This window comes from Amphiura filiformis, chromosome 16 (assembly GCF_039555335.1).
Source record: "Amphiura filiformis chromosome 16, Afil_fr2py, whole genome shotgun sequence".
NCBI lineage: Eukaryota > Metazoa > Echinodermata > Ophiuroidea > Amphilepidida > Amphiuridae > Amphiura > Amphiura filiformis.
This window is the reverse complement of record NC_092643.1, coordinates 42,309,064-42,321,458: the sequence shown is the minus strand read 5'-3', so window position 1 is coordinate 42,321,458 and position 12,395 is coordinate 42,309,064. Positions and strand designations below refer to the sequence as shown.

The 12,395-nt window shown below is 36.9% G+C and overlaps 1 protein-coding gene across 1 annotated transcript in view; it reads left to right on the top strand.

Annotated features, from left to right (window-relative positions):
• LOC140136414 (sialate O-acetylesterase-like) overlaps window positions 1-8,118 on the top strand; it is a 29,627-nt gene extending 21,509 nt beyond the window's left edge. The window contains 8 exon segments of the mRNA XM_072158139.1: window positions 272-419; window positions 976-1,169; window positions 1,780-1,882; window positions 2,807-2,940; window positions 3,811-3,971; window positions 4,707-4,834; window positions 4,837-4,913; window positions 7,834-8,118. Of these exon segments, the coding sequence (XP_072014240.1) occupies window positions 272-419; window positions 976-1,169; window positions 1,780-1,882; window positions 2,807-2,940; window positions 3,811-3,971; window positions 4,707-4,834; window positions 4,837-4,913; window positions 7,834-8,115 (1,227 nt within the window). The 3' untranslated portion in view covers window positions 8,116-8,118.
• The last annotated feature ends 4,277 nt before the right edge of the window (window positions 8,119-12,395 follow it).

Below are 12,395 nucleotides of genomic sequence, written 5' to 3'. Positions count from 1 at the left end.
TGGGGAACAGTATTGGTTCAACATCGCTAGAAACAGAGCTACCTGATGCTTTTGTAAAGCAGTAGACCGACAATGGCTGATGATAATGATGTCATTTTGAAATTCTATCTTTATATTAATGCAAATTTTCATATATTGATCACATGTAAATTGCCATCGGTATAACTACAGGTATTTTATTAAATTAAAAAAAATATATTGTAAGCAATTCATAATTTTGCACCTGTCGTACTATAAAATCTCATTTGCATATATTTGCATACTATTTCAGGCAATGAATGGAACAGCAGAATTGGCTGCATCTGTCAATTATCCCAACGTGAGGGTGTTATCAGTCAAAGAAAAAGTGTCATATACACCATACTATGATTTAAAATCAGCAGCATCATTATATCATTCATGGGCAAAACCAGATCCAGGTACGAGTAACTGAATTTTTATTAATTTTGGACATTGTTCCTCCTTTATCAGAATGTTAAATGGAAAAAATTACGAGACTATTTCTCCCCTGCAACAGAATGTTTCATGTTACCCGCCCTACCAGCCTGCAGGGTTTGTAGGATCCATGGCGGTTAGGGTTAATGCCCATGCTAACGGGGAGCGTTGCTGTAGTGCGCAACTGCCCGTTCGTCGTGGTTGTGGCAAAAAAGAGAGGGCTAACGCGGCAGGCGTGTTGAGGAGACCAGGAGGCGCTGGAAGCTAGGACAGGGCTGCTGGTTTATATCCCAAAGACTTTATACACCCATTCCATAAGGGGTGGCTAAATTTCTGGTGGTCACCCTTTGACCATATGGGCCTGACCGGGGCCTGACCAACCCTAATGCCCTGGGGTGGCCGGAGGTAACCTACGTGTTGCCCACTGAAGAGGAAGCACACAGTCTGTAGAGTTTGACAGGATTCAGAGCGGTTATGGTTCGAGTTACACACAAACTATGAAGAATTCTAAGATTATTCTTGACTTTTCCTTGTACACAGATTCACTAGGAGTCAATGCCATCGAATATTTTACCTACTTTTCTGCTGTGTGCTGGTTCTATGGACGAGACTTATATGACACATACAAGGTCCCAATGGGAATGATCTCCATTAACTGGGGTAACACTCCAATACAACCGTGGTCCTCACCAGATGTGATAAATTCTTGTGTGGAAAATGCTGCAAAGGCTGATGTTACAAAAAGCAGGTGAGAATACACATGGCAAACATATAGTTTATTGTACATATAGTAGGCCTATATTTAAAACAACAGTCACAAGCCTTATTATTAATTTGCAGAGCTTGGTAGCTTGCGAAGTACATCTACATGATCTTCAGGTCTTCTTTAGTCACTACAGAGATTGTTACACTTATTTTGATATTGATAGGGTTTGGTAAAGTGACAAAATCTTGTTGAAGATCATGGCGTCCGGTCTCTGTCCAAGCCGGCTTTGTGCTCCCTCGTCACTAAACAAACTGTGTGTCTGTCTGTCAGGGTGTCTGTCGGGGTGTAGGGGTGTAGGGGTGGGTGGGTGTGTGTGTGTCTGTCTAAATTTTATTCAGGAATTAATGTTTTTGTACGTTTTGGTTAAAATTCCATCTCATAGAAGAGCCCTTAGCCGGTTGAGTTTGAGGTGTTCGAGTCACTCACGAAAAGCAACATACATCATTCTTGCCGCGAGGCTGTAGCGAGGCCGTAGCGGGGCTGTACTGCGCGGGGTTTGCCCACATCCCGTCACACATATACCACCATAACTAACACTCTGCTTCTTGTTGTGATGAATTTCGACGTTTCGCTACAAGTATTTTGAATATAAACCATATTTTAAAAATGACACTGTTTTGTGGAATGCGATGATTCATCCATTTGTCAACATGACCATCAAAGGTGCTATATGGTACCAAGGTGAGTGGTCACTTATTTGCTTCTCATGTTTGGCTTCGTTTGTTTGATTGTTGAGGTTCTATAATATGTGGCAGCAACAGATCCTTGAGAGCATTATGCATGCTTACTATTTAGTGATAGTAGGCCTTTGAATCTTGAATCTTTATTTCCATAATAAAAAACAACAAAATACACATCAAAACATAAAAATACAAAGACAATTATGGAGGAGATGATTGAAAGGCCAATAGGCCGGGGGTACTCTCTTGCGATTCCATCTGGAGCAATAGACCGCCCCCCCCCCCTCATGAGGAGTAAATTCGCATACTATCCTGATCATAAACTAAAGAGATACAGACCAATCACCAACAGGCAAAGTCCCCGAAATCTGATACGATATCCGTTTTCGGCAGTTTAAAGTCTGCAGTCACTGCAGATATGAAGCTCCCGAACTGCATATTTTGGAGACAATTTTGTAACTGTAGTATCATAAAATCGGATAGCAAGTAGCAGATTTGACTTCAAAACGGCAATTGATCGAGTTATCACTCCTTCAAGTATCGACTTATCGAAATACTTCGAGTGCCACTTACAAAACGCGAAGGCATATAGGCACGCAATACGTAGCCTAGTGATTTATTAGACATATTGTAAATCGAACCATCGGCCTTCATGAATATCATCGGGAATTCTCAGCATTCAAAGCACGGAGACTTTTCCAGTTGGTGAATTGATCCCGACACTTACAGCAGATATCCAGATAGTATTATGTCCATTTATACATGGGCAACAAATTTGCATGTGCAACACAATCCCAGTGCTATCCAGATACCAGTATCAAAACCCCGCTATTGGTATCGGATAGTATTACAACGCCTAAAATATTTTGCTATGATAAAATTGTAAAATTTCTCTACTTATTCTTGATGTTGTTGCTCATTGTAGGTGAATCCAACACTTTGATAGGTACAGACACTTATAGCTGTTTTTTTCAAGCTATGATAAGTGACTGGAGACAGAAGTGGTATGCAGGATCCTCACAACAAACCAACCCATTATTTCCTTTTGGATTTGTACAGGTATGCTGATAGAAAATGCCGGATTGTGTTCATGAAGATGATAAGTGTAAATCTTAACATAAGAGTCAAAGGGGACCAATTCATTATTATAGGCAATAGAGCCCAAATGTCTTCGATCTTTCGATCGACCAGTGATGCTTGGTCGACCGTCGATCCTTATCATTTAGCCTATACTAAATCGATAGATTCACTATTACATGATGATATGAATACCTGAATACAATAATGACCAAGTACATTTTGGAAATTTGTCGTCATCATTTGAAACGAAACCAAAGATGACGATTCTTTTAAAGCAAACCACTAGTACAGTATATTATAACCAAATATCTGACTATGACATTCTAGTAGTTTCGTTTAGAAGAAACATCATCTTCGGCTTCATTTGAAACGACAAATACAAATTTCCAAAATGAACTTTGGCAATTCGTCATTGTTGTATTCAGGTATTGTGATGCACCCTTTATAATCATGTATCTTGAAATAGGGAAAGCTTCCTTATAATGATTAAGCTGGTTACGCAGGGAGTATTACAAAGTATGGCGATGGAGATTTCCTACAGTGCTACAAGTTCAGATTTTGAGTGAAGAAGAACTGGATGGATCTCGCCGAGCGCGGATGTCATGGTTTTTGTGGGTCACGACAGAAGAGCTGATGCCGTTGTGACAGGAATTTGGAAAGTTGGAATATTGCAACGTCTCAAATCTGAACAGTTTTGGCTTAAATGTAAACAGGACTCTCAAAGTAGGGCATGATACGGTAATCCATGCCTGATAGTGGTCTACAGGGTGAATTTTAGAATGAGGTTGCTGTAGTTCCAAATATTAAATATGGGACTTTTACTTATAAAACAAAATATTCTCTCTGTAGATAAGTACATCATCGGCACCACAGTTTGGGGTGATCAACAACTATCCAGTCATCAGGTGGCATCAGACAAACGATGTAGGTTATGTACCTAATGCTGGCATGCCTAATGTCTTCATGGCTGTAGCATTAGATCTCTCAGATCCAGAATCACCCTATGGAGCGTAAGTATGTTATTATTCTTTAGCGTGGTGCCACATAAGACACAAGAATATTTGAAAGAAATTGTAGGTAGATATCACTGTCATCATGGACACTAAACACTCGTTTTACCACAAGGGGGAGTTGACGAGTTGTACCAACCCTCTCCCCGACAGATTTTTATCCCGGTGTACTAAAATGCTCAGTCAAATAAACTAAACCCTGAAACGGCTTGCGCTAATCGTAAGTTCATCCATTGAGCTTATTTTAAAGAACACATTTTAGTCCACACCTTGCCCGGGGGTAGAGTAGAGGGTTTTTTGCGATTTTTTTTATTATTTTTGCTCCTACAAAAATATTCAGAGTGATAATGAGTTTAAACTGATATATAGATTAGAATGGCAATTGCCTTTCATATTTAGCCAAAAATCTGGTAATTTTTTTAAAGTCATAAAACATTTTTGAAGGGTATTAGAGAACTAGGACCCCGGAGGCACTCAACACAAATGACCGTACGGATATGCTCCCCTGAAAGACCCCTGTTGCTAATTCATCACGATTCAGGCAATTTTCAAGCAGAGAGCCAAGAAAGACCCTTGAATTTGACTTTTTACAACTCCAAAAGACCCCTCTTTTACCGGTATGCCGTCAGCTCCCAAAGACCCACCACCCCAGACCTGTACGATTACTACCTATTTCCGCCATACCAAAGCCACATTATGAACTGAAACTTGTATAAACATAATTTGTTTGAACAGAATCCATCCACGACATAAACAAGATGTAGCAGCACGTCTTGTCCAAGCTGCTAGGGCCGTAGCATACCAGGAGAAAGGACTGATATACCAAGGACCATTCCCAACTAAATTCAATGTAGACAGTCAAGAAAAACCATTGATGTGCAATATAATAATAAGGGTAGTGGACCCATTCGTCTAGTAGGACCCCTCAACAACACATTTGAGGTAACTAACTTTGAAGAATAACTAATGGTGTTATTAATCTGTGTCTAATAAAACCATATTATATGATAAGGCCAAAAATAGTATATCTCGAAATTGCCATGCGCAAACCTTTTGCGGGCGCATTTGTCTCGTCCGTCCCCCATTTTTTTAACGAAAAAAAGTCGATAGATTATGTTTTAAAAGTATTTGTTTGAAGAATTGTGTAATTAACACTTTAAATCTGTGAAAATATTTCATTATGTGTTTATGAATGTAAAAGTTCGGAGCAAAAAAGAAGAGGAAACTGCATTCCTCATTGGATTTAGAAATACCCCAATCTAAATGCAGACAGCTTCTTTGATGAGAGCACCTATGTTCAAGCCAGGATTGTAGCTTAATGATGACGTTAGTTTAAACACATATTGTGGACATTTCCTTAAAATTTCTTTAAAATTTTCCCATGAATAGCCAGTAAAAGGGGAACTAAGTTTTTCCCTGATCTTATATTCACATACCACTTTCAGCAGACGAGCTCCAAACCCGGGCTCCAACCAAGCCATGTATAATAACCCTTGCCCTTCTTCCCCTGAACCTCGTGCCTCTGATACATACATTTGGAATGTGGTAAAATTCCATTGTGGCATCTCATCCCGGAATATCATGCTTTAATCGGGGCTTTAATGCAGGGGTCAATTTCTTATCAAGAAAGCTTTATTAACCTTTAATCTTTGTAGTAACAATTTTAAATCATAAGGGTATGAGTGTCTGGTCACTCATACACACCGACATCGCCCGGTTAATAATTACATTATACAGCAGAGACACTGAAATGAATACCCGAGATTGATATACGTGAATGTGCTATGCACGATTTGATATTATACAATAAATCTTTGGATACAGGGGGAGAAAATGATTGTTATGATTTAGTCTAAAGAAGCCAGATTTGGTTCCTTGCACTTGAATATACGTGTTCGTTAGCTAGCGTCTTGAGAAAGAAGCGTGCGTCTTGAACTCAAAAACTGACAAAAATATTCTGATTTTTATATGTGCCGAACTATAGTGCAGCATAGGCTAGCTGCACTCACTCGTGCAAGCAGTCTAAAAGCATATGACCATTGACCTCGTAGTGGCGTATACATGCTCACTCACACACAGAGAGGTCATCCTGGCTGTTGTCAGTAGCCTTAGTCAGATGTCCCTCGGCTCATTATGCGTCTCAAAGGTCGGAACAAAATGGCCATGCGTGGCTGTGGATTCAACCTACCATGGTGATTTCTGCCATGAAGATATCTGGGCGATGACACTGTGTCATAACGTCTAGTCTTAATGGTCTTCCCAGCAAACACAAAACGTTTTCGACATCATTCGCAAAAGGTTATAAAAGGTTGTCAGAAAACGTTTAAATGTCGGGTGATATAAAGGGTATAAAACGTTTTCATAACTTTAAAAAATGTTTTTTGATAATCTACTGCCCAGCAAACACAAAATGTTTTACAGAAAACGTTTAACTGTCGGGTTATATAAAGGGTATAAAACGTTTTAATAACATTCCAAAAACATTTTTGAAAACTTGATACAAACCATTCTAAACAGAATGTTATTTTGGAGTTGAAAAAATATTTTGAGAAATGTTTGCCCAAAATATTTGTTTGTATGACCTTTTATAACTCAACATTTAAATGTTATTAAAACGTTTAAAAAAACCATTTTAAGAACATTTATGTGTTTGCTGGGTGCAAATATTTTAACATAATGTTATTTAAGTGTTGACAAAATATTTGGAAAAAAATGTTTGCAAAAATAATTGACATTACCTTTTTGAACACATTTTAAAAATATTGTTGTAGTGTGTTTCCATGACCTTTATATAACCCGACATTTTAATGCTATTGTAAAACGTTTTTGTGTTTGCTGGGCTTACTCTATCATGCACTGAGCACTGATATTTAATCCCATTTTGATATTTATTTATTTTCACATCATAACTGGTCAATAATATGGTATGAATACACCAGGAGAAATTCTAGCTATCAACTTTCAAAATGCTGCGCCACCTTTGATGTTGGGATCAACTAAAGCAAACGAAGGTCCCTTGACAGAAATTCATGTCTCTGAATTAAGTAAATAGCATGAGGGTATAAATGGTATATCAATGTGTGGCAATTTGGGCCATTGGCTACCCAGCAAACACAAAAACGTTTTAAAAACGTTTTAAATAAGTTATATTTTGGCTTTTGGTTTAGGTAAAAACGTTTTAATAACATTAAAATGTCGGGTTATATAAAGGTCATGATAACGTTTTAAAACGTTTTGTATGAAAACACACTTCAACAATATTTTGAAATGTTTTCAAAAAATGTTATTGTAAACTATTTTTGCAAACATTTTTGCCAAATATTGTGTCAATACTTTAATAACATTATGTTGAAATATTTGAACCCAGCAAACACAGAAATGTTCTTAAAATGTTTTTTTTCAAACCTTTTAATAACATTTAAATGTCGGGTTATATAAAGGTCATGAAAACGTTTTTAAAACGTTATTGAAAATATTTTGAGCAAACATTTTTCGCAAAATATTTTTTCAACCCCAAAATAACATTCTATTTAGAAAGTTTTGTATCAAGTTTTCAAGAATGTTTTTGGAATGTTATTAAAACGTTTTTTATACCATTTATATAACCCGACATTTAAACGTTTTCTGTAAAACATTTTTGTTTGCTGAGCAGTAGATTATCAAAAAATGTTTTTTAAGGTTATGAAAACGTTTTATACTCTTAATATATATACCCTTTATATAACCCGACATTTAAACGTTTTCTGACAACCTTTTATAACTTTTTGCGAATGATGTCGAAAACGTTTCGTGTTTGCTGGGATATTACAAAAGTTGATAAAACTTATTGTTTTACATTTTTTGTTGAATTTCATTCTCCCAGGTATGTTGTTCTAATTATACTGAATGCCAAGAAAATGATACCTGGATGGATACTACTGTGACAGCTCTGACTGGTCTGCATTCCATAAGGATGAACTATACCTGCGAAAACCTTGATCCTGTTGCTATCCGCTATCTATGGAGGGACTATCCGTGTACTTTTAAGAATTGTCCAGTGTATGACCAAGATGGATTCTTACCTGCACCACCATTTTGGTTACCATTGGACTATTCCGTTTCCATTGGAAATTCGGCCGTAAACTTTGGTGTCCCAAATTTCTAATTTGTTTCTGCCACGTGTTTCTTTTTGCATGTTTTTACTTTCCGTTGGGAAGATATTAAAACAGGTACAAAATGTCTTTATCTATAGTATAATAGCATCTTCACCGCGAAATATAGCACTTTTTGTTCAATATGTGACATTACCGTAAAGTTGGGCATGACAAGTGTGGGTATGACTAATAATGTTGTTGCTTTATTTTACGTATAATAATGTGTGTTGCCCAGTGTGCATCCTGTGCATTCCGAGAATTCAAGGGTCGAAGTCTACACAGAAGTCAAAATTTAATTGAAGAAATTTCATATATATTTCTAGTCCAAATAAATTAGTACTCAGTACTCACTGTGGACGTTTTAAAGTCTAGCAGAATTCTTTCTCAACACTATTGTTGTTGTGATGATCTTCTGTTTACCGCAGATGATACTGGTTGATCACCAAGGCGGTTCCGACTTTGTTTTCCAAGACAAGAAGTTCGTCAAATGCGTGACTAAGATTGTATTGCCCCTCGTCCCTGTTCATGATGTTGTCTTATTGCTTCATTTATCCATTATTTATATCTGTCGTCTATTTGACGAACTTCTTGGAAAACGAACTGGCAATTAAGTTGTTCAGTTGAATTTGCCATGTCAGAAAACATAACATAACATAACTAGACACCAAATCATTGAAATTGGAAAATCTTAACCGTATTAGTAAAATTGCACCCAGCCGAAAGTGTGTGACTCTTGTCAGATTTCTGCCCGTAGCGTTGAGCGTCGTGAATAAAGGTCGCAGATAATTATAGCAAACTATACAGTTTTAGGTTCCTTATGACCAGACTAGTAATTAGCTATATTTTAAAAAAGAATTGGGATATTTTATAATTTTGACTTCTGTTTGACCTTAATTGACCCCTACCAAAAATGCCCGACATTTTGAAGAGGGTAGCCCAAGCCAAATGTGTTCAATATCCTTCAGATATACCAAAAACCTTTTGTTCCAAAGATTTGGTCACCAAACATCTCTTACCTTTGATTAGCACATTAAAGTACAACTTTTGATTTCGTTCCTTCCTTAGGTTTTAGATCACAGTTTTTAAAATTCTCAACCAATTTCAACAAATGATGTCTTAAATCAGAGCTAAAGGGTACAGGTACTGGCTGCTTGTTTTATATATTTGTCTTTGTTTGGGATATACAGGGGTATTTATAACTGGAACCTTAATTATGTCGCGGTCTGTATAATATGTGAGTGGACACTACGAATGAGCCGTAAACTCGGCAAATTGTATTCTGAGATACAGTGCAAAAAATGTGCATGCAGGTCGTATTCATAAGTGTCTCAATTAGGGGCGACATGTTTCTCATTTGATAGCGTTTAAACCAATCAATAATCCTATTGCTGAAGAGGATAATAATCTAATCATTAAATAGCTCTAGTCTTTGTTTGCTCTGGCTAAATCCTGTTCAAGCGGTGGGTTACAATTGCATTGTATTTTGTCTAGGTATGTATAAACAATAATAACAATGAGAGGACATTCCTGAACCTCGTTGACTTGGGGATGATTTGAAATGACCGCCAATTATGACTTTATTACCAGCAATGTGGAAAAAGAGACACACGTAGAACCGAAAAAGGTTACCATTTTGTTGAAGGAGCAGAGTTCAACAAACCACAACCCCGCTTCTGGATATCGTTTGAAGTCAAATGATATACTATTTTAAAGCTTATGATATATATTTTCTAAACACGAAATAAAACGAAATTGACCGGGGGCCGACTTTACGGCTGATTCGTAGTGTCCAGTCACATACCTGGGACAACGATAGATAATCATTTATAGACTGGTGTACTGATTTGATGGAGTATGTATTACATCACGGTGGAGCGCGCCATCTACGATCTGCTGCACTTGATCTTGATACCTATCAATATCTCTTGATAGACGTTTTGATAACTGTCTGTATAGGTTCAATAATTGTTTTGTTTATTTTGATTACCTTATGCAAATTTTGTTTGCGAAAATGTATGAGTTCATGTGCAGGAAGTAAAAGCAAAAGGGATCTACCAAAAAACGTTTCAAAACGTAAAAAGGGGCCAAGTTTAAAAATTCTTTCCTGTGTGGCTTTTCACCCTTTTTTAAAGTTGGTCCCATTCAGTAAAGTAGTACCGTAATAACATGAAGAATGAGTCCTAATTTCTACATGCAACAATTAGGTTTAAGACTGTTCGAAAGCGGCTATGTATTATCAAAAACATTTGAAGGTTTAAGTTTCATTATATTGTGTGTTTTTGACGTGTTCATAAAGAGTAGCAGAGTATTATATATACTTAGCAAATTGACTGTCTGTCAACCTGCTATATATAGGCCCTACATCTGTGCATAAGGCGCAGAATCGCACAAGACGATGACGAATTTAACAAAGTGAGTATTTGCTACTTTTGCTTAAATCAAAATACATTATAACGTCTTTACGGAAAAACTTCAATCAAGCACGAACATTAATTAATTTACTCTACAAAATGAACACTGACAACTAAGAAAACAAACAAGTAGCCTAAAGATGACTTCGTATGGGTCTTTAGAAACTTTCATAAATGGGACCAAGTTTAAAAAGGGTGAAAAGCCACACAGGAAATAATTTTTAAACTTGGTCCCTTTTTACGTTTTGAAACGTTTTTTGGTAGATATTAATTCTTTTTTTGAGGTAAAAATATTGCGCGGTAAGTGGTTCTTTGTAGCCATGCGAGGCGAACTAGTTGGATATCCATATTTCGCGGTTAATGGTTCTTTGTAGCCCTGCGGGGCAAACTAGTTGGATATCCATATTTCGCGATGAGTGGTTTTTTGAAGCTTCGAGGGGCAAACTAGTTGGATATCCATATTTCGCGGTTAGCGGTTCTTTGTAGCCCTGCGGGGCAAACTAGTTGGATATCCTCATTTCGCGGTTAGTGGTATTAACGACCCGTAACCACCCCAATCAGCTGCATAGGGTAAAAGATTTATTTAAAAAATTAATAGCTGAACCCAATACTTTAGTAGTTCAGCCAGGGACTGAAACGACATATTGATGACTATATATAGAGTGTATTCAATAAACCCAAGCGGAACGAGAGCTGCTAAGTAACCGCTATCCGAACCATAAACACATGCATGATCAGACAACGAGTGTTCAATTTCCTCATAGCATCCCACGTTGTACACACGTCAGTCGAATTTGGAGGTGTTGGTTTGTTAGCCCTCCAAGTTATAACATCGTTCAATTTGTGTTGAACATTTTATGTGGGCCTCACTGTAATAACATAAAGATCAGTCTGATCAGTGTGATATCATTTCAAGAGGTCACTTCACATGATTAAGCTAAACAGCCTAATTCGGCCCTGATTTGGTAAAATGATCTAACTTGAAATTAAAATTGCTGTTTCGAGAAAAAGAGCTTTAAAGTTTGAACACTTGACGTTTTTCTTTTTGAATAAAATAAATTATTAAACAGATCTAATGTCTTAGAAAATATATAAATCTCATTATTTGGTGCAGAAAAAGTTAAGAGGCCCACGTAACATCGCATGGTAAAAAGTGAAAAGTAATTGAACAAAATGGTGTTGTTCAGCGATGTTTTAATACAAAATTATACACTGGCGTTTCGTACAAAAGTACTTTATCAACGCGCCACTACAACGAGATTTCCCATATTCCGTCTGATCTTAGAGTCACTGGCCTTCTTAAACCTCAGGTTCAGATCACTAGCGTTGGTTGAAGGAACAACATACTATATACCATTACGGCACCCTTGCTGGCCCTGATAGCATCGGACTTAATGTCCAATTTTCTGCATTCAAACTTTAATTTCCTTTTGGTCACGCCCCGCCCATTTGGTAGATCTTCATTCTCTCCATTATAGCAGTTTTTTGTATTAATTTCCTGTGTTTTCTCATTTTCTTTTTTCCTTCTTTCTTTCTCTATTTCTTTCTTTGTTTCATTCTCTCCTTCTTTCTTTCTCTCTTTCTTTCTTTCCTCCTTTCTTTCGTTTTTCTTTCTTTCTTTAATAGGCCTACTTGCATTATTCCTTTCCTTTTTAGTTCTTTTTCTTTTCTTTCTTTCTTTCTTTCTTTCTTTCTTATTTTCTTTCTTTCTTTCATAGGCCTACTTTCATTCTTTCCTTTCCTTTTCTTTTTCCTTTCTTTATTTCTTTCTTCTCATTTCTTTTTTCTTTCTTTCTTTCTTTCTTTCTTTCTTTCTTTCTTTCTTTCTTTCTTTCTTTCTTTCTTTCTTTCTTTCTTTCTTTCTTTCTTTCTTTCTTTCT